This window comes from Chiloscyllium plagiosum, unplaced genomic scaffold (genome assembly GCF_037043375.1).
Source record: "Chiloscyllium plagiosum isolate Xiang-an unplaced genomic scaffold, Cpla_swu_hap1 HiC_scaffold_13, whole genome shotgun sequence".
Lineage (NCBI taxonomy): Eukaryota > Metazoa > Chordata > Chondrichthyes > Orectolobiformes > Hemiscylliidae > Chiloscyllium > Chiloscyllium plagiosum.
In genome coordinates this window covers 39,332,296-39,359,533 of record NW_028270151.1, presented here as the reverse complement: position 1 = coordinate 39,359,533, position 27,238 = coordinate 39,332,296, and the positions used below count along the sequence as shown (strand labels likewise).

Genomic DNA, 27,238 nt, shown 5'->3' with positions numbered 1-27,238 from the left:
TCAGGAGATGGAGGATGGAGCGTGAAAACAAACCATATCTGTCTTGTCCTGGTTTCACCACCGAGTGCTGATTGCCTCGGCGATAACCCGAGAGTGGGACCCGGTTGTCGTGTTTCTTGGGAGATTCGATACCATTCTGCTGGCGAGGGCTGCTGCGGACAAACGCACCGTATTTTTCCAGTGTGCTTAACTTCTCACATGTATCCTCATTCACGAAGCACTTGTTCCTTACAATTCATGAAGTGGTCTTCCCGGGGGGAGGGGGCATCAACAATCAGAGGGGAACAATAAAGACCCCCCGATGCCAAATCGGAAACTCCTCCAGCAGCGGCTAAGCCGCTTTATTTATCTTAAATTTCCCTGCATTGTGTCGAGCTCGAGGTCACAACGTGTTGCCTGTTTATTTTTTCTGTTTCTTCGGCTGCTTTCGAGCTCTGCGTCTGTATTTGTGAACGTTAAAAGTGCCATGTTTTCTATTCAATCTCCCCCCCAAACCCCAAACCCCAATCTGGGGGACAGCGTCTACACGCGAAGGTATTGCTGCTGAAGCATTTGATGACGATTAGCTGCCCTCGGGCGCAGATTGCACAGGTTATTCCTCCTCCCCCACCTTCTGTGTAAACATGCAGTAACAGGAAGGATGTTTATGGAATGCAGTTAGTGTCTGCAGGCGTGTGGATAGGCTCTTGGCATGAGCGAATGATTGGCTCTGCTTTCTCTCTTTCTCTCTCACACTCACACACACAAACCGAGAGGCTTGCCTTTTCATTTATTTCGTAAGAGCTGGTGCGGGAGGGAGAAAAGGACTGATGTTCACCGCGATAGACGGTCTAGCATAACTGATCGTCAAGAAAACTTGCAGCATCTTAGTGACCAATCGTGCGAGCCCGCCCTGATAGCCAGCAATGAAGACGGCGGGAAAGGGCTAATTAGCAGCTGTGCAGTGTCAATCGGTTCTCGCTGGTCTTCTGGTCCGGATGCAGCTGTCTACAGAGGAAAGTTTTGCAGCACCGCTTATGGTAATACACGTAATAATTTAGATCGATTTCATTAGAATTTTGATCTCGTGCTCTGAAATTCCAATCGGATTTTGACTCTTGGTTCTGCTGCCGACATTGCTGTTGCGACGATATTTAAACGTTTTTATTAGCTTTGTATGCGAAACAGTTGACTACACGTTCCACATATTTAATTTTGCCCGGGTTGTTTTTAAGGTCGATGTATTTGTTTATAATTTAGTAACACTCGTGGGTTGGAGTGGATGCTTTAATACCAATAGGTAAGCCCAATGTAGCGCGAATGAAAATCTTTGGAGTTTTCTGTTTTGCCTCCAGGGGAAACAAGAGCTAAAGGGTCAACCATACAGTAATCCAACTGGTCCAGCCTTCCAGTATCTTGTGCGTAATGGGGATGGGTTAGCTCAGTTGGCTGGGCGACTCGTCAGTTATGCAGGGTGATGCCAACAGCGTGCGCTGGAAGTTTCTTTGAATGAACTTCCCATCTCAACCCTCAGGTTAAACCACCACTAATTGTCTCTCGCTAATGAAAAAAGAAGCCCTGTGGTCCAGTAGGACTATCTAATACCTAAGAACAGACATACACATGATAATGTTTTGGCTGGTCCTATAACATCTGCATTCCATACAATACAGTTAGATCAAAGTCAGGCCATAGCTCTAAATTTGGTCAGTTAGGCCAATTATATTTACAGAGCACCTTTTAACATAGTAAAATATTTGCAGGAACTCTCTATAGGATGATCAGTGAACCACAAAAGGAAATGGAGTGTAGATGACCAATGCTTGGTCAAAGAGAGAGATCTTGAGGAACATCTTTAAAGAAGAAAGATAAGTTGAGATGTTTTGGGGAGGGATTTTAAGACTATAAGGCTTTGGCAACTGAAGGCCAGAAATGGGACAATTAAAATTTGGGATCTCGAGGTCAGACTTGGGTGTGCAGAGATCCTATAGGATTTTAGGGCTGGAGGTAATTATAGATATACATAATATAATGGGTGATAAGTATGTTGAAGGGTAGTTTGGTGGCTCCTGCCTAATGTATCCTCCTCTGTTTTGACATCCATTTCTATCTGATTGCACAGACATGCAATGGTTGGATTTTTTTCTAATTTTAAGATCACAAGTTTTTTTGTGTAGAGAAATCTGTAATGTAAACTCCAAGTTCTGGAGAAAAAGGAAAATAGGATAGTTAAGTTTAACAGTTTACTGTGAAAAATAATTCCCCTCACCTCATTGTGCCTATATTGGCTCTTTGCTAGATCAAAGTAGTAGAATTTTTCCTTAAACCATATTTTCTTCAGCGAGGAACTAAATGAATTTCTCATTTTGATTCATCCCACAAAAATGCCCTTGAGAAGAGAGTGAAGGTTTCATCATCTTGCTGAAGCCAACTGTTATTTATGGCTTACATGATCTTGAACATTCTTACCAGTACAATCTTGTGAAAAAACTTGCTGAAGCCTGTCATTTATATAAGACTTATAATTTGCTTAATTTACTTTATAGAAAGTCGTACAATGTCAGTTTTTATGCCAAACAAATTCAAACTCTCTCTGCTTTAAAAATGAACATTAACTTAAAAAATTTTTTTTTAAACTTTTACCATTTAAATGAAGAGGGCAGAGTACCATCTGCTGATAAAAAATGTACAGGAAAATTCACAACATAATATTCTCATATTCAAATACTCTCAAATCCAGTTGTATATTTTGTATAGTTTACGTTTTATTTGTCTTCAGAAGATTGACTGCACAACTGATTGCCCAGTTGCTATCATTTGTTGCATTCGAAGACTATTAAAAGTTGCTGTTAGGGAAAATAGGTTCTGAATTTTCTTTCTTGTTAGTTGTTGGATCTATACAGATACAAGCCTATTGTAAACAGGTTTGGAGTGATCATCTGCATAAAGGACAAATGTGGTTGCAATACTAATCTCAGCACTTTCTGGACCTTGAGTATTTATTCCCACAAATTTCTCTCACAATGAATTTTGACACGTACCAACAAAAGAACACAAGAACAAGGAACAGAAATACATAATTTATCTGTTTAAGCTTGCTCCTTCATTCAATATGATGATTGCTTTCTGATTGTAATCTCAAATCCATATGCCTGCCTACCACTGATAACATTTCACACCATGGCTCATCAAAAATCTGTTCACTTCTGCCTTAAAATATTCAAAGACTCGGCCTCCATTGCCTTTTCATGAAGAGAATTTCAAAGACTCATGACGCTTTGTAATTTAAAAAACAGCTGTCTCAGTTCTAAATGGGTGACATATTATTTTTAAACAGTGACCCTCGGTTCTCGGTTCTTCCAATGAGGGTGCAATAGTAGTGTCCCTCTCCCTGGATTGGGAAACCTGGGTTCAAGTCCCACCTGCTCCAGAGGTGTGTAGTAGTATTTCTGAACACATTGATTAGAAAAATAGGTAAATAATAATCCTGTCAAGACCTTTCAGGATCTTGTATGTTTCAATCAAATTGCCTCTTGGTATTCTAAACTTCAGCAGATACAAGTGTAGCCTAGCCAACTTTTCCTCATAAGAATTTCCATTGCCACCTCCACTTATATTCTGATGCATTTGTATCCTTCCTAAACTGACCAATACTGTATGTGGATCTCCAGATGTGGTCTCATCAGTACTTTGTAGTATAACAGCGTGACCTCCCAACTTTTGTATTCAGTTCATACCACAATAAATGACAATTACTTGCTGTATCTGCCTACGAGCCTGTTGTGAATCATGCACTAGAATACCCAGATCCCTCCGCATCTTAGAACTCTGCAATCTGTCGTTCTGCAATTTAGAAATGTGCCTTTTTGGTCTTCCTCAAAATGCATAATTTCACAACTTCCTATAGTATACTTCATTTACCACGTCCATGTCCACTCACATGATCTATCTACCTTTGTAGCCTTCATATTTTCTCTTCCCTTTCCTTTACTTACTTTCCTCCCTGTCTTTGTGTCATCAGCAAAGTTTTTAACCACGCTTTCTATCCCTTCAACCAAATCATTTGTATAAATTTTAACCAGTTGAATTCCCATGACTGATCTATACAGAGCACTGCTATTACATCTTATTAACCATAAAAAGACCCATTTATGCCCATTCTCTGCCTCAGATGACAAAGCCAGTTTTCTGTCCATGCTAATATACTACCCTGTACACCATGAACTTGTATTTTCTATAGAAACCTTTGTATCACTTTATCAACTGCCTTCTCAAAATCTTAAGTTTGGTATATCCAATAATTCCCCTTTATCCACTGGATGCTATTTCCTTAAATAATGTCATCAGTAGAGTGGCTAAACAGGCAAACCCTTTCACAAAATCATGTTGGCTCTGCCTGATTACCTTGAACTGCTAAACTACTTTCATAACAGCTTTTAACATTTCCCCACTGATAGATGTTAAGCCAACTGGCCTGTGGTTTCCTGCTTGGCCTAAAACGTCCACTTCTCCACTTCCTGATGCTGCCTGGCTTGCTATGTTTTTCCAGCCTCCTGCTTGTCTACTCTGGATTCCAGAATCTGCAATTTTTCTGTCTCTGGCCTATTGTTCCACCACTTGTAGGTTGCAAGTACCCGACAGTGCTGCGATATCTCGAGATCTGTGGTGGTGGTGCCATCTTTAAACCCCAAGTCAAGAATTGGTGTCTGGAGTTGCCCTTCACTGTACATGTAGTGAGAGAGTAACCGCAAACCAACCCTACAGCACGACAGTAGGTCTGATTCTTCATTGCGCATACAAGTGCACATTCTTATACCTTTTGCTGATTAAGAAGCAAACCACACAGCTTCTCTATCCTTAGTCTCATCTTATATTACAATCCTGTCTAAGTTAATGCTAGTCTTTCTCTACTATCTAATGTACTCCAACATTCTATCTTTTGTTCGATAGGGGACCATCACATAAAAGAAAGCCTTGAAATGGTTCAAAGCATTTACTTTCATTCAGAGAAGTGAACAAAAAACAGTTTAATTTGCATCTCAAAACTGAAATTGACTGCTTGCCTTTTGAGCACTAACTAAGTTACTATCAGTGAGTGATCCAGCTTTCATCAACTGTAACTGGGTATCAGTCAAGTCCTGTTTGGCTTGTTGTGTTTGATGCTGCAGCACTCTACTGTGCATTAGGTGATGCTGTTCCTACTCAGTGTCCTCATCTTCCACCTCAGAAAACTGCTGCTGCTTCCCCAGCTCTTCAGCCTCCACCACATCCTGTCTTTGCTTGCTGCAGTTGTGCAGAGCACAGCATGCTAGGAATATGTGGCACACTCCGTACAACGTATCTGGCGCTGACTTCTAAGGTCATCACAAATAACTTGCAGATTAATGGAATGAAACCCTTTCTATTGATGAAGTCATTGTGTTACATGACTGCACTCTTTTTGACTTTGAAAGTAAACGCTTGTGAATATAAGAAATTTTTATTCAATTCAGTGCTACTGTTCAGTCATTTGTTTGCAAGACTTTGGACAATGCTAGTAAATGCTGTTTACAGATTCCACAAAAAATACATTTCTAGTAGTTAAAAGTTACTTAGCTTTAACTGACTGATATTTTTTCTTCTTAACCACACAGATGTCAAACTATAAGCGTGCAACTTTTGAAGATGATGATCCTACAGAATTAGCAACAGATGGCAATGCCTCACCAGAAAGTGTGGAGGTTTGTAGAATTGACTGGTCAAACTGATTTTTATTAAATCATGGTTTCTTGTCCACCCTAATACTCATTTCCTTTATTTGTATACGTGATGAATGTTTAGGAAGTCGTTTCATGATATGGTGTCAACTCAGTTTCTTTAGTAACAATGTGCACAGGAAAGTGCAGTTACTGCTACAGCATAATCAAGAACAGCCACATTGTATCCTTTGTTTATCCATTTTCTTTTGGTTTTTTTAAAGATAGTGACTAACAATTTCTTCATTGTGATGTCTAGTGGAATAGTCCTGATTATAGTAGTTTCATGAGGAGAGTAAACAGTAATATTTATTTTGCTTTCCCATAAACAAAACCTAACTGCTCAGTTTTTCTGCAGTGTTCACATTTTGAGAAGTGAGTCATTTTGAACTGCTTGCTTATCTATGTTTGAAATTGGGCAGGTTCTTGACATGTATATGTTTTTAAAGCAGTGCTTGAACTTTAAGATCCCCACCATATATGCTTTGAAAATTGTGCTCTTTGCTAAAAACATGGAACTGGTCCTTTGTAGATCTGGATGGACAACATATTGGGACATTTTCTTTCTTTATTTCAAACTGAAAGCAGTCCCATTTTGCTGCTTTGGAGTTCAACATGTTGCATTTACGTTTACATGAAGATTTAATTACTAATTAATTATACTTTGAGATAAAAGGAATGAGGAATGTTAAATAAGGAAAGATTGAACAGATTTGGCCCATACTCATTAGAGTTTAGAAGAATGAGTGGTCTTAGTGAAATATATCCAGGGTTTGGCGGGAATTTGACAGGGTAGATGCTGAGAGGATATTTCCTGTACTGGAGGAAATCAAGAATTAGGGGGCCTAGCTTTAAAATAAGGGATCTTCCTTATGGAGTCATAGAGGTTTACAGCACAGAAAAAGGCTCTTCAGCCCATTGAATCTATGACCTTCAACAACCAGCACCAAACTGTTCTAATCCCATTTCCCAGCACTTGGCCTATAGCATTGTATGCTTTGGGATATAAGGTTTAGATGAGGAATTTGTTCTGAAGTTGGGAAGGTGAGTGATTGGGGGAGGAAGGTTTGGCAGGAAAATGGAGTTAAAACCACAGACAGATCAGCCATGATTGTATTGAATGGAAGAGCAGGCTCAGTGGGTCAAATGATATACCCCAGCTTCTATTTAGAGTCTTAGAAGATGTATAGCATGGAAGTAGACCCTTTGGTCCAATGTGTCCATGCCGACCAGATATTCTAACCTAATCTAGTCCCACTTGCCAGCACTTAGCCCATATCCCTCTGAACCCTTCCTATTCATATACCCATCCAGATGCCTTTTAAATGTTGTATTTATTATGGACTGTGTGGAAAATTTCATCTGTACTGTACTTAGTATCAGCATATTCAATCATAACTCCAGTCTCAGAACACAAGATGCACTGGAAGTACTTCTAATTCCTTATGTGAAGCATTTTTGTCACATTTTATGACGCACTCTTAAATGTACTGTATAAGTCAGTTCAATTTTTTTGGCAAATCTCAATTCATTTTGTAGTGGTTTAAGTCCACAGTACCAAAGTGCCTGTTTAGAGGGGAGGCACTGGCCTAGTGGTATTATTGCAAGACTATTAATCTAGATAATGTCCTGGGGTCCCAAATTTCAATTCTACCAAGGCAGATGATGAACTTGAATTCGATAAAAATCCTGGGATTAAAAGTATTATAATTGTGAGATCATTGACCATTATAACACTTAAAACAAGTGATTCTTTTTCATTCATTCATGGGATGTGGGCTTTGCTGGCTAGGTCAGCATTTATTACCCATCCCTAATTGACCAGAGGGCAGTTAAGAGTCAACCACATTGCTATGGGTCCGGAGTAACATGTTGGCCAGATCAGGTAAGGACAGCAGTTACCTTTACCAGACGATATTAATGAACTAGGTGGGTTTTTTTCTGATGATCAGTAATAATTTTATGGTCACCATTAGACTCTTAATTCCAGTTTTTTTAAAATTGAATTCAAATTCTAAAATTTTCCTTGGCAGGATTCAAACCTGAGTGCCCGGGAGATTATCAAGATTAATTGTTGAACGTTAGTACGACTCTACCCTCGCCTCCCCTCTAAACAGGCATTTTGATACTGTGGACTTAACAGACTACAAAATGCGTTGAAATTTGATGTTAAATAGATTTTGTTGTGCATTTGACATCATAAAACATGTCAGGGTACTTACAGTTGCATCACATTATAAACATTTGCTATAAATTCTGTATCTTCAGACCTTATACTCCACAACCACCTGACGAAGGAGCAGCACTCTGAAAGCTAGTGCTTCCAAATAAACCTGTTGGACTATAACCTGGTGTTGTGTGACTTTTAACTTTGTACACCCCCCAGTCCAATACCAGCATCTCTAAATCAAAAGTCGCTGAAGACATTTTCATTAGCACTGCAGTAGTGCCCAAGAGGCTAGAGTTAGAAAAAAGGAAATACCATTGAAGGTGATGGACTTGGAGATGATTACAGTGATAGGGAAGGAAGATGCCGTAGAGGTTGGTGAACAAAGATAGGAGAATTTAAAAATTGAGGCACTGCTTAACTATGAGCTTCTATTGGATGAATGGAACTTGATGTAAGGTAGGACATGGACAGTAGAGATATAGATTACATGACGTTTATGTAGCGTAAAATGTGGGAGGCTGTCAGCAATGCCTTGGAATAGTTAAAGATTTAATCATGTTTCCAGGTAAATTAGTGTTATGTCAATGTATCTCTGTATTTAGATACACAATCTGAGGGATAGAGGGGTTTAAGCTTATAAACCTGTAATATTGATGACTTTTCCCCTTTAAAAGTAATAATGCCTTTTGTTAATTATCTTTGATGTAAACCACACAGAAATCTGTGGTCAGTCAAATATTTTTCACATTGTAGTTTTTAATTTTTCCCTTTTGGTCCCAAATCTACCCAGTAGATTCCCTTATGCACAAATTCACATTAAGTCTCAGTAAAGAAATTACTTCTGTGGCGACTTTCTGATCATTCTCCATTAGAAGGATGCACCTTTTTTCACAATGTAATTTTTTAGTTTAAATGATCATAATGCTTAGTCTTAATGTTTCTTTTGTTCAAGGGCTTGATGATAATTTATATTGAAAGGAAAATTTATCTTGAAATTTCTCATTGAATTCTCAACAGGTTGGTTTCAGAAAAGGTAAATCGCTTTCTTTGGGATCAATTGGAACAATAACACAGTTGGAACTGACCTTGTTAGCAGTCCTCTTGGTTGTAGTCATGGCCCTGATTGGTTGTGTTATTACTCTGGTAATAAAAAATTCCCAAGGTAAGCTAAAATTGGATAATCCATTATGTAGATTTAGTTTTTTTTGATTATTCTTTTGAATACTGCATACTGGCAATACTTTTTAGTTTCTCTTTCATTTTATCTACTCTTAATATTCTTCATCCTTTTTAAAGATCATAGATCTGTTTTAAAAAGCAAAAATACTCTTAAAATTCTGAACTTGTATCTATATTATTTGGGGAGAAAGTGAGGTCTGCAGATGCTGGAGATCAAAGTTGAAACTTTATTGCTGGAACAGCACAGCAGGTCAGGCAGCATCCAGGGAACAGGAGATTCGACGTTTCGGGCACAGGCCCTTCTTCAGGAATGATCAGTCGGTTCCGTAGGCAGGTGCTGAGAAAGGAGATATGGCTGTGGTAACGAGTCTGCTTCAGAATGTGGCTGAAGAGCTTCTGTGCAGAGGAGATGACCTGGGGTGTGCAGTGAGAGAGGGACTCACTGAAATCTTTGTAGAGAGAGGCAGAGAGCTTTTTCAAGGAAGGCATCCTTGTAAGAGGATTCGCAGTAGGTTGAAATCTTCGAGGAGAAAGTGAGGTCTGCAGATGCTGGAGATCAAAGTTGAAACTTTATTGCTGGAACAGCACAGCAGGTCAGGCAGCATCCAGGGAACAGGAGATTCGACGTTTCGGGCACAGGCCCTTCTTCAGGAATGATCAGTCGGTTCCATAGGCAGGTGCTGAGAAAGGAGAAAGGACCCCAGGTCATCTCCTCTGCACAGAAGCTCTTCAGCCACATTCTGAAGCAGACTCGTTACCACAGCCATATCTCCTTTCTCAGCACCTGCCTACGGAACCGACTGATCATTCCTGAAGAAGGGCCTGTGCCCGAAACGTCGAATCTCCTGTTCCCTGGATGCTGCCTGACCTGCTGTGCTGTTCCAGCAATAAAGTTTCAACTCTATATTATTTGGGGCAACTTTTGGGTCATTCTAAAGTGTCATTGAGGTAGTTTTAAAGAGTATTTAATGTTGTAATGTTGGAAATATGACAACGAATTTAAGCATTGCATTGTCCTACAATTAGCAATGACATGTGTCTAAATGATCAATTTTAGTATTTGATTAAAAGATTAATTTTCCAGTATACCAGTGTAACTCCCTTGCGCCTCTTTGAAGTGAGCCATGAGGTTGTCTTGGAGGGTAGCTGTGGGTTTCTGTCAATTATCATTGATATATATGAGAATTTATGTAAAATGGTCTTTTATTTTACAAATGTAGTAGCCTGAAGATCACAAATAAAATGAGTTGATTTGTTCCAACTCAGAGTTTATTGGGGAAATGGCCATAATTTATGATAGCATAAATTTGTGCTAGCATTGACACTGACACTACTAAGGTGGACGATAGGCTGCTTCTAATAAAAGCTGCTCTAATTTTTATGATTCATTTGTCCATGGCGAGTGTTGCCAAACAAAGACACCTTGGAGTGCAAGTTCATACTTCCTTGAAAGTGGAGCCGCAGGTAGACAGGGTACTGAAGTGTTTGGTATGCTTGCCTTTATTGGTCAGTACATTGAGTGTGGGAGTTGGGAGTATATGTTGTGGTTGTACAGGACATTGGTTACACCACTTTTGGAATACTATGTTCAATTCTGATATCTTTCCTATCGGAAGGATGTTGTGTTACTTGAAAGAATTCAGAAAAGATTTACAAGAATGTTGCCAGAGTTGGAGGTTTGAGCTATATGGAGAAGTTAAATAGGCTGGGACTGTTTTGCCTGGAGTATTGGAGTTTATAAAATCATGAGGGGCATGATAAGGTGAATCGTCAAAGTCAATTCCCCAGGATAGGGAAGTCTAATACTAGAGGCATAGATTTAAGGTGAAAGGAGAAAGATTTAAAAGGGACCTGAGGGACAATGTTTCATGCAGAAGGTGATATGTATGGAATGAGCTGCCAGAGGAAGTGGTGGAGACTGGTACAATAACAACATCTAAAAAGCATCTGGATGGGTATGCAAATAGGAGGGATATGGGCAAAATGCTAGATAATGGGACTAGATTAATTTAGGATATCTGGTCGGCATGGAAGATTTGGACCGAAGGGTCTGTTTCTGTGCTGTACATCACTATGACTAAAGCTTTCCTCTCTCACCTTAAACCTATGAACTCTAGTTTTGGACTCCCTTGCCCTCAGTAAAAGACCTTAATTATTCACCTTTTCTGTATCTCTTGTGGTTTTTATAAAGTCTCCCCTCAGCCTCTAATGCTCCAGGGAAAGAACTCCCAGCCTATCCAGCTTCGCCATAAAATACAAACCCCTCCAGTCTCCGTAACACCCTTTCTACACCCTTTCCAATTTAATAACATCCTTCTTATAACAGGGTGGCTAGAATTGTATGCAGTAATCCAAATGTCTTGGATAGATGCAACATACGTCCCAACTTCTATACTCAGTGCTCTGACCAATGAAAGCAAGTGTGCCAAATGCTTTCTTGACCACTGCTTACCTAGCATGCCATTTTCAAGGGACTATGCATCTGCACTTCTAGGTCTCTCTGTTGGAACACCTCCCTTATGCCCTACCATTAAGTGTGTAAGTCCTGCCCTGGTTTCTTTTACCAAAATGCAGCACCTCTCATTTATCTAAATTAAACTCTATCTGCCATCCTCGGCTCAGTGGCCCAGCTGATCAAGATCTCTTTGTACTCTTAAATAACCTTCTTCAGTGTCCACTTTACCACCAGTTTTGGTGTAATCCCCAAACAGAAAAACCATGTATCCTATATTCTCACCCAAATTATTCATATAAATGACAAACAGCAGTGGACCCAGAACTGATCCTTGTGGCACACCGCTGGTCACACGTCTTTAGTCCGAAAAACAACCCTCTATCACCAGCTTCTTTCCCACCATCAAGCCAATTTTGTATCCAGTTGGCCAGCTGTCCCTGAATCCCATGTGATCTTAACTTGCTAAGCATTCTACTATGTGGAACCTTGTTGAAGGCCTTGCTAAAGTCCATGTCATCAACATCTACAACTCTGTCTTCTTCACCACCTCTTCAAAAACCTCAGACAAGTTTTGAAACACTATTTCTCACACACAAGCCATGCTGACTATCCTTAATCAGCCTCTGCTTCTCCAAATGGATGGTAATCCTGTCGCTCATAATTCCCTCCAACAACTTACCCACCACTGACGTCAAGCTCACGGTTTCTGTAGTTTCATGGCTTTTCCTTTCAGTTTTGCTGAAATAATGGCACAACATTAGACACTCTCTAGGTTTCTGGCATCTCACCTGTGGCTGTAATGATACAAATACCTCTGCTAGGGGTTCCACAATTTCTTACATAGCTTTCCACAATGTCCTGAGATGCACCTACAGTCATAGAGTCATAGAGATGTACAGCATGGAAACAGACCCTTCGGTCCAACCCGTCCATACCAACCAGATATCCCAACCCAATCTAGTCTCACCTGCCAGCGCCCGGCCCATATCTGTCCAAACCCTTCCTATTCATATACCTATCCAAATGCCTCTTAAATGTTGCAATTGTACCAGCCTCCACCACATCCTCTGGCAGCTCATTCCATACACATACCATCCTCTGCGTGAAAAAGTTGCCCCTTAGGTCTCTTTTATATCTTTCCCCTCTCACCCTAAACTTGTGCCCTCTAGTTCTGGACTCCCCGACCCCAGGGAAAAGACTTGGTCTATTTATCTTATTCATGCCCCTCATAATTTTGAAACCTCTATAAGGTTACCCCTCAGCCTCTGATGCTCCAGGGAAAACAGCCCCAGCCTGTTCAGCCTCTCCCTGTAGCTCAGATCCTCCAACCCTGGCAACATCCTTGTAAATCTTTTCTGAACCCTTTCAAGTTTCACAGCAGCTTTACGATAGGAAGGAGACCAGAATTGCACACAATATTCCAACAGTGGCCTAATCAATGTCCTGTACAGCCGCAACATGACCTCCCAACTCCTGTACTCAATACTCTGATCAATAAAGGAAAGCATACCAAACACCTTCTTCAGTATTCTATCTACCTGAGACTCCACTTTCAAGGAGCTATGAACCTGCACTCCAAGGTCTCTTTGTTCAGCAACACTCCCTCGGACCTTACCATTAAGTGAAAAAGTCCTGCTAAGATTTGCTTTCCCAAAATGCAGCACCTCGCATTCATCTGAATTAAACTCCATCTGCCACTTCTCAGCCCATTGGCCCATCTGGTCAAGATCCTGTTGTAATCTGAGGTAACCCTCTTCGCTGTCCACTACACCTCCAATTTTGGTGTCATCTGCAAACTTACTAACTGTACCTCTTATGCTCGCATCCAAATCATTTATGTAAATGACAAAACGTAGAGGGCCCAGCACCGATCCTTGTGGCACTCCACTGGTCACAGGCCTCCAGTCTGAAAAACAACCCTCCACCACCACCCTCTGTCTTCTACCTTTGAGCCAGTTCTGTATTCAAATGGCTAGTTCTCCCTGTATTCCATGAGATCTAACTTTGCTAATCAGTCTCCCATGGGGAACCTTGTCGAACACCTTACTGAAGTCTATATAGATCAAATCTACTGCTCTGCCCTCATCAATCTTCTTTGTTACTTCTTCAAAAAACTCAATCAAGCTTGTGAGACATGATTTCCCACGCACAAAGCCATGTTGACTATCCCAAATCAATCCTTGCCATTCTAAATACGTGTAAATCCTGTCCCTCAGGATTCCCTCCAACAACTTGCCCACCTCCGAGGTCAGGCTCACCGGTCTATAGTTCCCTGGCTTGTCTTTACCACCCTTCTTAAACAGTGGAACCACGTTTTGCAAACCTCCAGTCTTCCGACACCTCACCTGTGACTATCGATGAAACAAATATCTCAGCAAGAGACTCAGCAATCACTTCTCTAGCTTCCCACAGGGTTCTTGGGTACACCTGATCAGGTCCTGGGGATTTATCCACCTTTAACCGTTTCAAGACATCCAGCACTTCTTCCTCTGTATTCTGGACATTTTCCCTACAGTATATATCTTCCATATCCTTCTCCACAGTAAATACTGATGCAAAATATTCATTTTGTATCTCCCCCATTTTCTGTGGCTCCACACAAAGGCTGCCTTGCTGATCTTTGAGGGGCCCTATTCTCTCCCTAGTTACCCTTTTGTCCTTAATATATTTGTGAATCCCCTTTGGATTCTCCTTAATTCTATTTGCCAAAGCTATCTCATCTCCCTGTTTTGCCCTCCTGATTTCCCTCTTAACTATACTCCTACTTTCTTTATACTCTTCTAAGGATTCACTCGATCTATCCTGTCTGTACCTGACATCTGCTTCCTTCTTTTTCTTCACCAAAGCTCTGATCTCCAGCATCTGCAGTCCTCACTTTCCCTCAATTTCTTTAGTCATTCAGCATTCCCTATACCTACCAGCCTCCCCTTTCACCCTGACAGGAATATACTTTCTCTGGATTCTTGTTATCTCATTTCTGTAGGCTTCCCATTTTCCAGCCGTCCCTTTACCTGCGAACATTTGCCTCCAATCAGCTTTTGAAAGTTCTTGCCTAATACCGTCAAAATTGGTCTTTCTCCAATTTAGAACTTCAACTTTTAGATCTGGTCTATCCTTTTCCATCACTATTTTAAAACGAATAGAATTATGGTCGCTGGCCCCAAAGTGCTCCCCCACTGACACCTAGGTCACCTGCCCTGCCTTATTTCCCAAGAGTAGGTCAGGTTTTGCACCTTCTCTAGTAGGTACATCCACATACTGAATCAGAAAATTGTCTTGTACACACTTAAGAAATTCCTCTCCATCTAAACCTTTAACACTATGGCAGTCCCAGTCGATGTTTGGAAAGTTAAAATCCCCTACCATAACTACCCTAGTATTCTTACAGATAGAACTTGATCAGGTCCTGGGGGATTAATCTACCTTTATGCATTTTAAGACCTCCAGCACCTCCTCTTTTGTAATGTGCACTCTTTTCAAGACATCAGTATTTATTCCCCCCAACTTCCCTAGCTTCCGTATCTCTCGGCACAGAAAATACCAATGCAAAAAATTCATTTAGTATCTAACCCTACTCCTGTAATTACACACATAGATGGCTTCATTAATCTTTAAGGCTCCCTATTCTCTTGCTAGTTACTCTTCAGATTCTCCTTTACCTTACCTTATCTGCCAAGGAATTTTCCTGTCCCCTTTCTGCCTTCTGGATTTCCCTCGTAAGTGTACTCCTACTCCCTTTATACTCTTCAAGGGATTCACTTGTTCCCAATTGTCTATTCTTGACAAATGCCTCCATTTTCACGATCGGAACCTCAATATCTCTAGTCATCCACTGTTCCCTACTCCTCCTACACTAACAGAATATGCTGTCCTGGACTCTCCTTATCTCACATTTGAAAGCCTCCCACTTGCCAGTCATCCCTTTTTCCTGTGAACAGCCTTCCACAACTTTTGAAAGTCCCTGTCTAATACTGTCAAAATTGGCTTTGCTCTAATTTAGAACTTTAATTTGTTGTTCAGGCCTATCCTTTTTCCATAACTATTTTAAAACTAATAGAATTATGGTCACTGGTCCCAAAGTGCTCCCCCACTAACACCTTAGTCACTTGCCCTCCCTTATTTCCCATGAGAAAGTTGAGTTTTGCTCCTCCTCTAATTGTACATCTACATATTGATGAAGAAAATTTTCTTGAACACACTTAACAAAGTCCTACCATCACCCCTTAACATTATAGCAGTCCCAATCGATTGTTAGGAAAATCAAAATCCTCTACTTTTATTCTGACAGATATCTAGGATGTCTATACATATTTGCTCCTCAATTTTCTGCTGGAAAGGAAGGGTGCATGATGTGGTGGGGGTTGGGGGGGGGGGTGGGGGTGCGCTTTGGAGGAGTGGTGGTGTTGGTCTATAGTACAATCCCATCAAAGTGATCAAATTTCCAGTAACCGCAATTTGTTTTGTGAGTACCCTATGTGGAGGCAAGTGGTTTTGATCTAGGGGTGTGAATTCAGAAAGAAACAGGCAACATCGGGAATATCTCGTTTAAACTAGAAGAAGCAAGGGAGAGCTTACATTTTTGTGGTACAGCATGCTCTATAGACCCGTCACACTTTAAAAGGAAAATATAAATTGACAAGAAAATTCAGCTCCATAGGACCATATGATGAAAATATAGAGAGCTGGAATGCCTACAAAGAGGTATTCCATTATTTTGTTGAAGCTAACAAACTTGATGCAGATCATTATGGGGGAAAACTCTTAACTTCCTGCGGAGTCTTGGACAGTCAGAGAAGGCAGGTTCCAAACCTGATGAAAATAAAGTAGGAATCCTACATAACCATTTTACACCAAAACCTTTGGTGATTACTGAAAGGTTCAGCTTCCAGAAAGGCAACCAACATAATGATGAATCTATCTCCCAGTTCTTAGAATGCTAAAGAAGTTGGCAGAGCTCTGCAAATTTGGAGACAACATAAATGATGCTATCAGAGACAGACTGGTTTAAGATACGAAGCAATCCAGAAACAATTAGTGAGGCAAAGGAACGTAGACTTTAAGCATTGGAAATAGCAACTTCAATAGAACTAGAAGCCATGAAAACTCAACGCCATGAAAGTTCATAAATTAGTGACTGTGAGATGATCTCCAATGAAGACTCCAAAACTGTCATCAATGTTGAAAAACAGGTTATACAGTGAATTGCCAGTATATAGAATCTGTGGAAGAAGAGGGAACATTGAATAGGTATGTTTGAGGAAGAAACTTGAACAAGCATGCAGTAAAAGTATAGAAACTAAACAGACTCAGTCTGAATTGGCCAGGTTGGAGCCTGAGAGATAAATAGGAGGAGGGGGGGTTGGGGCTGGAGGGAAGGCAGCAGGGAAGGCGATAGGTAGATACAGGTGGGGTTATAAGTCAGAGTGGAGGGTGGCGTGGGTAGGTGGGAAGGAAGATGGACAGTTGGACAGTTCAAGAAGGCGGTGCCGAGTTGGACGGATGAGGTCGGGGGGGGAGGGCAGCTGAGGAAACCGGTGAAATCGATGTTAATGCACTGTAGTTGGAGAGTCCCGAGGTGGAAGATGAGGCGCTCTTCCTCCAGGTGTCAGGTGGCTAGGATTTGGCAGTGGAAGAGGCCCAGGACTTGCATGTCCTTGGCAGAATGCTTCAACTCCCCTTCCCACTCCGCCAAAGACATGCGAGTTCTGGGCCGCCTCCACCACCAAATCCTAGCCATTCGTGCCAGGAGCAAGAACGTCTCATCTTCTGCCTTGGGACCCTCAAACCACATTGCATCAAGGTAGATTTCACCAGTTTCCTCATCTCCTGTCTCTTCACCTCTTCCCAGATCCACCTCTCCAACTTGGCACCACCCACTTGAATTGTCCCACCTATTCATCTTCCTTTCCACAGTCTGCTCCACCCTCTGCTCCAACCTATTACCATCATCCCCCACCTGCATCTACCTATCACCTTTCCAACTACCTTCCCTCCAGCTCCACCCCCACCCTCCTATTTATCTCAGCCCTCTTCTGCACCTCCCCACCCCCACATTCCTGATGATGGGCTTATGCTTGAAACGTTGACTCTTCTGCTCCTCAGATGCTGGCTGATCTGCTGTGCTTTTCCAGCATCGTTCTTTTCAACTCTGTCTCATAGAATTAATCTACTTGGCTGAAGACCAGCTTTTGAGTGGTGCACACTCCAGGAAGAGACCAGGAAAGATCTGCTGAGGATGGCTAGTGATAGATCATTATACACTTTTTAAGAAAATTATTCATTTTGTAGGCTATTGGCATTGCTTCCTGGCCAGCATTTAATGCCCATCTCTAATTGCTCTTGAGAAGGGTGGTGTTGAGGTGCCTTCGTGAATTGTTGCAGCCAACCGGCTGTGGGTTGACCCACAATACCATTAGGGAGGGAATTCCAAGATTTTGAATCCGCAACAGTGAAGGAATAGCAGCATATTTCCAAGTCAGGATGGTGTGTGGGTTGGAGGGGAATTTGAAGGTGGCGCTGTTCCCATATATCTGATGCACTTGACCTTCTAAATGGAAGTGGTCATGGGTTTGGAAGGGGCTGTCTGAGGTTCTTTGATGAATTTCTGCAGTGCATCTTGTAGATAGTACACACTGCTGCTACTGAGTATTGGTGGTGGAGGGAGTGGATGCTTGTCGATAAAGTGCCAATCGAGTGGGCTGCTTTGTCCTGGATGATGTTGAGCTTCTTGTGTATTGTTGGGGCTGCACACATTCAGGGAAGTCGGGAGTATTCCATCCCACTTCTGACTTGTGCCTTATAGATGGTGGGAGTCAGGAAGTGAATTACTCACCACAGTATTCCTAGACTCTGACTTGTTGTTGTAGTCACTGCATTTATCTGGTGAGTCCAGTTGAGTTTCTAATCAATGATAACTCCCAGGATGTTGATAGTGGAGGATTCAGTGATGGTAGCATCATTGAATGTCAAGGAGTAGTGGTTAGATTGTCTCTTACTGGTGATGGTCATAGCCTGGCATATTTATGGCATATTTGCTACTTGCCACTAGCCAGCCCAAGCCTGGATACTATCCAGATCTTGTTGCATTTGGAACTGGACTCCTTCAGTGTCTGAGCAGTAATAATGGTGCTGAATTTATGTAATCATTGGCGAACATCCCCATTTCTGACCTTATGATGGAGGGAGGGCAATTGATGAAGCAGCTGAAGATGGTTAGACCGAGGACACTACCCTAAGGAACTCCTGCACAGATATCCTGGAGCTGAGATGACTGACCTCCAACAGCCACCGCTATCGTCCTATGTACCAAGTACGACTCTAACCAGCAAATAATTTGTCCCCCGATACCCATTGATTCCAGTTTTGCTAGAGCCCCTTGATGCCACACTCTGTCAAATACAGTCTTGATGTCAAGGACTGTCACTGTCACTTTACCTCTGGAATTTGACTCTTTTGCCCATGTTTGTAATGATGTCAGGAGCTGAGCAGCCCTGGCAGAATCCAACTGGGCAGGTTATTGTTGAGTAGGTGCTGCTTGAAAACACTGTTGATCACACCTTCCATCTCTTTACTAATGGTGGAGAGTAGACCAATGGGTGGTAACTGGCTGGGTTGGATTTGTATGGACCAGATAATTTGATCTTTTTTTTTTATTCTTCTCTTTTTTATCTTTTTTTTTCTTTTTTTAAAATTTACCCCCCACACTACCACCTAAGTGCGGTAGTGCTTATTATATTTTTTTCCCCAGCACCCATGGTGTGTGTGTGCAGGTGTGAGACACAGTGAAAGACACAAAGTGCACGAATCTTTATTCAATTTCCACCACCAGGAAGATAACCAGATAATTTGATGATGTGATCCTAATCAAGGGTTGAAATGTTACCATTGCCACGCATATCAGCTTGGAACCATTAACTTCAGAGAAATTCAGTCATTATTAACAACAGCCAATCAGGCTTGCCTTAATTAAAGTAAATCCTCCAATGAGTGGTGGTTCACAGACTCCCAGCCCAACTGCTTGTCCTATGATGCTGTGGAGACCGTGGACCATCTATATATTGGGTGTGGGTGTTTGCACTCCCTTTTTAAGTTTCTTAAAAACCTTCTTCTCTGCCTTTGGTTGCACTTCAGTCCCACGCTCCTGATCTTAGGGCACCTGGTATGGAGGGGGGAGGGCAGGTCTGAAGACCTCCTTGTGGGTCTGCTCCTAGACCTGGCCAAACTGGCCATAAACCGGTCCAGGCAGTGGGCTGTGGAGGGGGTCGTTAGGGCCGACTGCCTGCCTCTCTTCCGCTGTTACATTAGAGCCCGGGTGTCTCTGGAGAAGGAGCACGCGGTGTCCACCAACACCCTGGAGTTGTTCAGGGAGAGGTGGGCGTCACAAGGAGTGGAGTGCATTATTTCCCCCTCCAACTCTATTTTGATTTAATCCCTGCCCTCCCCATCACTGTTTGATCACACAGCATTGCCCTTTGAGGTGAAGGGCACTGCTTATCACTGGCCACTTGGGTGTTTCCTTTCTTCCTGGTGGTAGAAATTTGAATAAAGATTTGTGCACCTTGTGTCTTTCACTGCGTCTCACACCTGCACACACACAACCTTGGGTGCTGGGGAAAAAATAAGCACTACTGCAAAATAAAAAAAAACAAATAAATAGGACTATCAGGGGCACTTCTCACTCTGAGAGCTAGCTCTTGAAAAAGCTGGATTCGTGTGTAAAAAAATATAAACAGGAGTGCCAGGGGTTCTATTCACTCTGAGAGCTGGCTCTGAGGAAGCCAGACCAGTGTCAAGTATTTTTCACATGTAAATAAAAGATGGCTTGGTGATGGGATACCACCTTCAGTTATTTCACCATCCATCATGTTTTGAATCTAACCGGGAGTTCTGAAGGAGAGTTATGCTGGACTTGAAATGTTAAAAAAAAATCCTCCAATGAGTGGTGGTTCACGGATTCCCAGCCCAACTGCTTGTCCTATGATGCTGTGGAGACCGTGGACCATCTATATATTGGGTGTGGTGTTTGCACTCCCTTTTTAAGTTTCTTAAAAACCTTCTTCTGCTTATCACTGGCCACTTGGGTGTTTCCTTTCTTCCTGGTGGTGGAAAGTTGAATAAAGATTCGTGCACCTTGTGTCTTTCACTGTGTCTCACACCCGCACACACACAACTTGGATGCTGGGGAAATAATAAGCACTACCGCAGTTAGGTGGTAGTGTGGGGGTAAAAAAAAGGAAAAAAAAAGAAAAAATCCTGCGATGAGTGGCGGTTCATAGACTCCCAGCCCAACTGCATATTCTATGGTGCTGTGGAGTCAGTGGACCATCTATATATTGGGTGTGGGTGCTTGCACCCCATTTTTAAGTTTCTTAAAAACCGTCTTCTCTGTATCTGCCTGCACTTCTTCTGTTCCACGCTCCTGATCTTCGGGCACCCAGTGCGGAGGGGGAAGGGCAGGTCAGAGGACCTCCTCGTGAGTTTGCTCCTGGGCCTGGCCAAACTGGAGGGGGTCGTTAAGGCCGATTGCCTGCCCCTTTTCCGCGTTTATGTCAGAGCCCAGGTGTCTCTGGAGAAGGAGCACGCAATGTCCACCAGCACCCTTGGTCGGTTCAGGGAGAGGTGGGCATCGCAGGGAATGGAGTATATTATTTCCCCCTTCAACTCTGTTTTGATCTAATCCCTGCCCTTTCCTTCACTGTTTGATCATGCAGAATTGTCCTTTGATGAGAAGAGCACAGCTTGTCACTAGCCAGTTGGGTGTTTCCTTTCTCTCTGGTGGTGGACTATAAATAAAGATTTACACATTTGTTGTTCTTCACTGTGTCTGACACATTCACACATGCGACATGGGTGCCGGGGAAAATCAAGCTCGAAAGGAAAAGGAAAAAAAGTGTCTGAATTCCAAAAAAAAGGAGTGTCAAAAAAAATAATAAATCCTCCAAAGATTCTTCATTTACTGTTTATCTGAATAAGCAGAGAAGTAACTAAATGCGTCAACATTTCAGTTTGCAGTGGAAAAGCTGTACTGCATAAGCTATAGGCCTTGTGACAAGCACGCCTATCGAATTGGAGAAGATGGTGGCCTTTGTGCTTCGAGAAATCACCCCAAGGGACTTGGTTACAAAAAAAAACACAAAGCCTGGTCTGTATCATGTTAGAACAACATGAATGGATGGTAATGTTGCCAATAATTTTCATGCATCTGCAACTGAACTTATAACCAAACTGAAGCTAAATCCTGTTTGCGGTTTGTTCACTTAGCAGGCCCCAGTTATGATATTTTCAAGAAAGGAAAGTTTTAAGAGAGAAGGTGAGGTGGTGTAATGGAGAGTGAAGAAAGGAGGCGTAAGGAATACTTAAAGCACAGTGAAAGGAAGTAAACTATGATGCAGGAAGCTAAGAATCCTATAGAGTTATGAAAGAGATGAAATAGTGTCACTGAATGGTGTTCATCGATAAGATTGTGTGTTGTTTAGTGCAAATTTTCTAAAATTCGTTCAATTAGTTAAATTATTTCAGAATTTATGATCGGAAATATTTATGGCTTAATGCTAATGACTGAATAATTTTTAGCTTTGTATGTGTTATCATCTAGCTAATAATAAAACAATAGGTTTGTGTTTAAATCTTGTAAGCCTCCGTAGACAAAAAGGAGATGAAGAATTTATAAGATGTGACATTCAGGATTTGAGGAAAAGCATTTGTGGTCTGGCAAACATTTATTCCTCAAATAACTCCTGAAATAAATTATTTGGTCATTCATCACTGCTGTATATGAGCTTACGTGTGAAAACTGCTTACAGTGTTTTCCGACTTTTAATAGTGACGACAATTCATTTCATCGGTTATGGAACCACTTCACGAGGTCTTGAGATGCCATGAATGGCAGTTCGTGGACTACCCATTTCTATCCTTTAGGCTTTCAACATGATATTGAAGTGTAATTCTTAGTTGATTTTCCAGCTTAGAACTGATGCTGAAAATAATATTAATATTGCAGTAATTGAAATCTAAAGACATTGGAATACAAAGACAACTATAGCAATTGCCTCAAAATATTATTTTAATAGTACAGTGCTACTTAACCTATCTTTTAAATATTACTTTTGCTTCTTGGCGATACTATTTCCTAGTCTAATTATTTAAAATTCAATTTTTCTATTATTCTTTCTCAACCTTGGACCTGTCTGACCTAACCAAATTTGTTGAGTTGAATGGTGATTGCATGAAAGTCGTTTTCCATTTCTGTTTTATATGTCACCTCAGGAAAATGACCAAACCTCAATATTAACTTACCACTTGACATTTATGATTTAGTGTTGTAAAAGGGAATTCTATATGCATTTTTCATTTTGCAGATCCGTCACATAAAATTTGTCTGACCGAAACTTGTATCATGGTCGCTGCGAAAATAACAGAATCCCTAGACCGTTCAGTGGACCCCTGCAATGACTTTTATCAATATGCCTGCGGGGGATGGATAAAGAAAAATCCATTGCCAGATGGAAGGTCACGTTGGAATACCTTTAATAGTTTATGGGACCAGAACCAGGCAGTTATGAAACATCTTTTGGGTAAGTAAAAGGAAAAAGATATGATAATTATTGAATGTGATTCGGCATGTACAGTTTATTTATGACAGATTAATATAATAAATATAATTTTTGACATCCATTACTCATCTCTGCAGTTAACACTTTTACCATTTAAAGTGTTACAATTTGCTTTATTTATGGTGTTTGAAAAACTTCCTTTGATAATATGTTGTGCATTGCTAAATGCAAAACATACTTGGTTAGAACTCATTGTGATACCTGTAACCAGAAAAAGATGGCTAGAATGCACATAATAAATGAAAATCTGTTTATCATGGCAGGCTTCAGTCCAGCTTGCAACGTTACATTCAAGAATTGAACTATTGCAAACATGTTTTTATTTTAAAAACTTCCAGTACCTGATTGCACAATAAATCTTGGCAAAACCCCCTCCTACAAAACCGAAATTATAAGGTAGTACTTTGAAATTTGAGAAGATGCAAAGGTATTTAATGTTGCTTTCATTGCAATGGTAAAATTAGGTTGTAAATTTGTTTGCTGAGCTGGTAGATTTATTCTCAGATGTTTCATTACCATGATAGGTAACATCATCAGTGACCTCCAGTGAAGCATGAGTGTTCTGTCGCACTTGCTATTTATCTGTCTTGGTTTGTTGTTGGAGGCGATTATCATTTCCGGTTCTGATTCTGAGAGGTTGGCAAATGGGGTCCAAATCTATATGTTTGTTAATGGAGTTCCAGTTTGAATGCCAGGCCTCCAGGATTTCCCGTGCATGTCTTTGTTTAGCCTGTCCCAGGATGGATGTACTGTCCCAGTCAAACTGGTGTCCATCTTAGTCTGTGTGTATGGATGCTAGTGATAGTTGGTCATGTCTTTTGGTGGTTAGTTGGTGCTCATGTATCCTAGTGGCTAGTTTCCTGCCCATTTGTCCAATGCAATGTTTGTTGCAATCCTTGCAGGGTATTTTGTATTTGACGTTCATTCTGCTGGTTGTTAGTATGAGGTCCTTTCCATTCATCAGGAGCTGTTTCATTGTGGTGGTAGGTTTCTAGGCTACCATAATCCTAGGGGCCAGAGTAGTCTGGTCATCATCTCTGATATGTCTTTGATGTATGGCAGGGTGGCTAGAGTTTCTGGGTGTGTTATGTCTTGTTTGGGTCTGTTGTGCAGGAATCTGTGGACTGCGCTTATCAGGTACCCGCTGTTCTTGAATACGTTGCATAGGTGTTTTTCCACGGCTTCTCATAGTTCCTGGGTGCTGCAGTGTGATGTGGCTCATTTAAATAATGTCCTGATGCAGCTCCGTTGTGGGTGTTGTAATGATTGCTCCTGTAGTTGAGTGTCTGGTCAGTGTATGTGTCTTTCCTGTAGATGCTGGTCTGCAGCTCTCCATTGGCTTCTTGTTCTATTGTTATGCCCAGGAGGGGAGTCTGCTGTTGTTCTCTTCCTCTTTGGTGAACTTTATATCAGTAAAGATGTTGTTCATGTGTTTGTGTGTTTCTTCTAATATGTTGTGTTTTGTGATGACAAAGATGTCATCCACATAGCCGACCAAAAGCTTGGGCTGGATCATGAAAAGGGCTGTTTGTTCTAACTTCTGCACAACTGCTTCTATTAAGAGTCATGATATTGGTGATCCCATAGGTATCCCATTGATTTGTTTTAGCTCTCGTTGTTGAAAGTGTAGTGGGTTTTAAGGTACAGGTCTACTAGTTTGAGGATGCTGTTCTTGCTGATGGAGGTGGTGCTGTCAGGCATTTGTGTCCTTGGTTCGTCTAGCAGTGAGACAGTGTTTCTTTGCCTAGGGTGATGTTTATTGATGTGAACACGGCTGTCATATTGAAGGAAACCAGGACTTTGTTGTCCTCTACCTTGGTATCTTTGATGATGTAAAGGAATTCCTGGGTCGAGTGGATGGAGTGGCTTGAGTCTTCTACTAGGTGTTTCAGTTTGCATTGCAGTTCCTTTTCTAGTCTGTATGTCAGTGTACTGGGAAGTGAGATTATGGGTCTGAGGGGGGTTCCTTGTTTATGTACCTTTGGTAATTCATAGAAACAGGATGTGTTGGACTCTTCAGGTTTCATTCTTTGGAGGTCTGTCTAGTTAATTTCACCTGTTTTGTGTAGGCTTTGTGGTAGCCCATAAACCTACCACCACACTGAAACAGCTCCTGATGAATTTAAAGGACCCCATACCAACAACCAGCAGATCAAATGTCATATACAAAATAGGAGATAGTGAGGACTGCAGATGCTGGAGATCAGAGTCAAAAAGTGTGGCACTGGAAAAGAACAGCCAGTCAGGCAGCACCGAGGTGCAGGAGAGTCAACTTTTCGAGCATAAGCTCTTCGTCAGCATGCAATCCTGATGAAGAGCTTTTGCTCGAAACATCAACTCTCCTGCCTCTTGGATGCTGCCAGACTGGCTGTCATATATTCAGACTGGAACTCCTTTAACAAACATGTAGATTTGGACCCCATTTATCAACCTCTCAGAAATGGAACTGGAAATGACATCATTTCCAAACCGAGACAGATAAATAGCAAGTGAGGCACAACACCAACGGTTCACTGGAGGCTCACACTGATGATGTTACCAAGCATGGTGACGAAATGTCTGAGAACAAACCTACCAGCCCAGTGAGCAAACTTACAACCTGAACCACAACCTAAGCTACAAATCTTCTCAAATGATAAAATTGGTACAATTTTGTAAACCTTTAACTTTTTTTTTAACTTTGTGAAGTTTTGAATTTGGCAATGTGTTTGGCAGAGCTGCTCTCAGTGACAAATATAAAAAGATGTTCTCAAGTGCTCTTACAGCATGGACATTATTAAATTACTTCTTTTACTGTTGATCTGAATAAGCAGAGAAGTAACTAATGCATCAACATTTCAGTTTGCAATGGACAAACTGTACTACAAAAGATGCAGGCCTTGTGATAAGCAAGCCTGCCAAATCAGAGAGGATGGTGGCCTTTGTGCTTTGAGAAATCACCCCAAGGGACTTGCGCAGAAAAAAAATTAAACACAAAGCTTGGTCTGTATCATATTAGGACAACATGAATGGAAGATAATGTTGCCAATAATTTCCATGCATCTGCAACTGAACTTGTAACCAAATTGAAATTAAATCCTGTTTGCAGTTCATTCACTTAGTCGTCCCCAGTTATGAGGTTTTAAAGAAAGGGAAATTTTAGAGAAAAAGGTGGTGTGTTGGAATGGAGGGTGAAGAAAGGAGACTGAAGAAGGAATACTTAAAGCCATATAGGAACAATCAAAGGAAGTAAATTATGATGTAGGAAACTTTGGATCCAATAAAGATATGAAAGAGATGAAATGGGGTCAGCGAGGTTATGTTAATCTATAAGCCTGTATGTCGTTTAGTGCAAATTATCTAAGACTCATTGTTAAATTAATTAAATTATGTTGCAATTCATGATTGGAAATATTTTTATGGCTTAATGTTATTAACTGAATAATCTTTAGCTTTGTATGTGTTATCATCTAACTAATAATAAGGCAGCAAGTTTGTGTTGAAATCTTCTAAGCCTCTGTGGGGAAAGAGGTCTGACGGAATAATAATCTCCTAGTTCATTACAGGAAATTGCTAGTTTGTTGAAGACACAGCTTTGAGTTAGGTACCAGGATGTGGGAAGCATGTCATAGAGTCATAGAGATGTACAGCACGGAAACAGACCCTTCAGTCCATGCCAACCAGATATCCCAACCCAATCTAGTCCCACCTGCCAGCACCCGGCCCATATCCCTCCAAACCCTTCCTCTTCATATACCCAACCAAATGCCTTTTAAATGTTGCAATTGTACCAGCTTCCACCACTTCCTCTGGCAGCTCAAACCATACACGTACCACCCTCTGTGTGAAAAAGTTGCCCCTTAGGTCTCTTCTATATCTTTCCCCTCTCACCCTAAACCTATGCCCTCTAGTTCTGGACTCCCCGACCCCAGGGAAAAGACTTTGTCTATTTATCCTATCCATGCCCCTCATAATTTTGTAAACCTCTATAAGGTCACCCCTCAGCGCAGGTGAAAAATTGGGTTTAATTTAGTTTGGGATTACGTTTGGCATGGACTAGTTGAACTATAGGGTCTGTTTCTGTACTGTATGACTCTGTGACTCTATAATGGCCTAGGTTCAACCATCA

General features: G+C 41.3%; 1 protein-coding gene across 3 annotated transcripts in view; it reads left to right on the top strand.

Moving 5' to 3' along the window:
• ece2b (endothelin converting enzyme 2b) overlaps window positions 1-27,238 on the top strand; it is a 180,226-nt gene that overhangs the window by 57,256 nt on the left and 95,732 nt on the right. For 2 of the 3 annotated variants that reach the window (XM_043702324.2, XM_043702326.2), the window contains exons 2-4: window positions 5,613-5,699; window positions 8,902-9,046; window positions 22,876-23,091. In XM_043702324.2, coding sequence (XP_043558259.1) covers window positions 5,613-5,699; window positions 8,902-9,046; window positions 22,876-23,091 — 448 coding nt within the window. Of the gene's footprint in view, window positions 1-734; window positions 1,020-5,612; window positions 5,700-8,901; window positions 9,047-22,875; window positions 23,092-27,238 lie in introns of those variants that run through there. The other variant, XM_043702325.2, reaches the window with a different exon arrangement.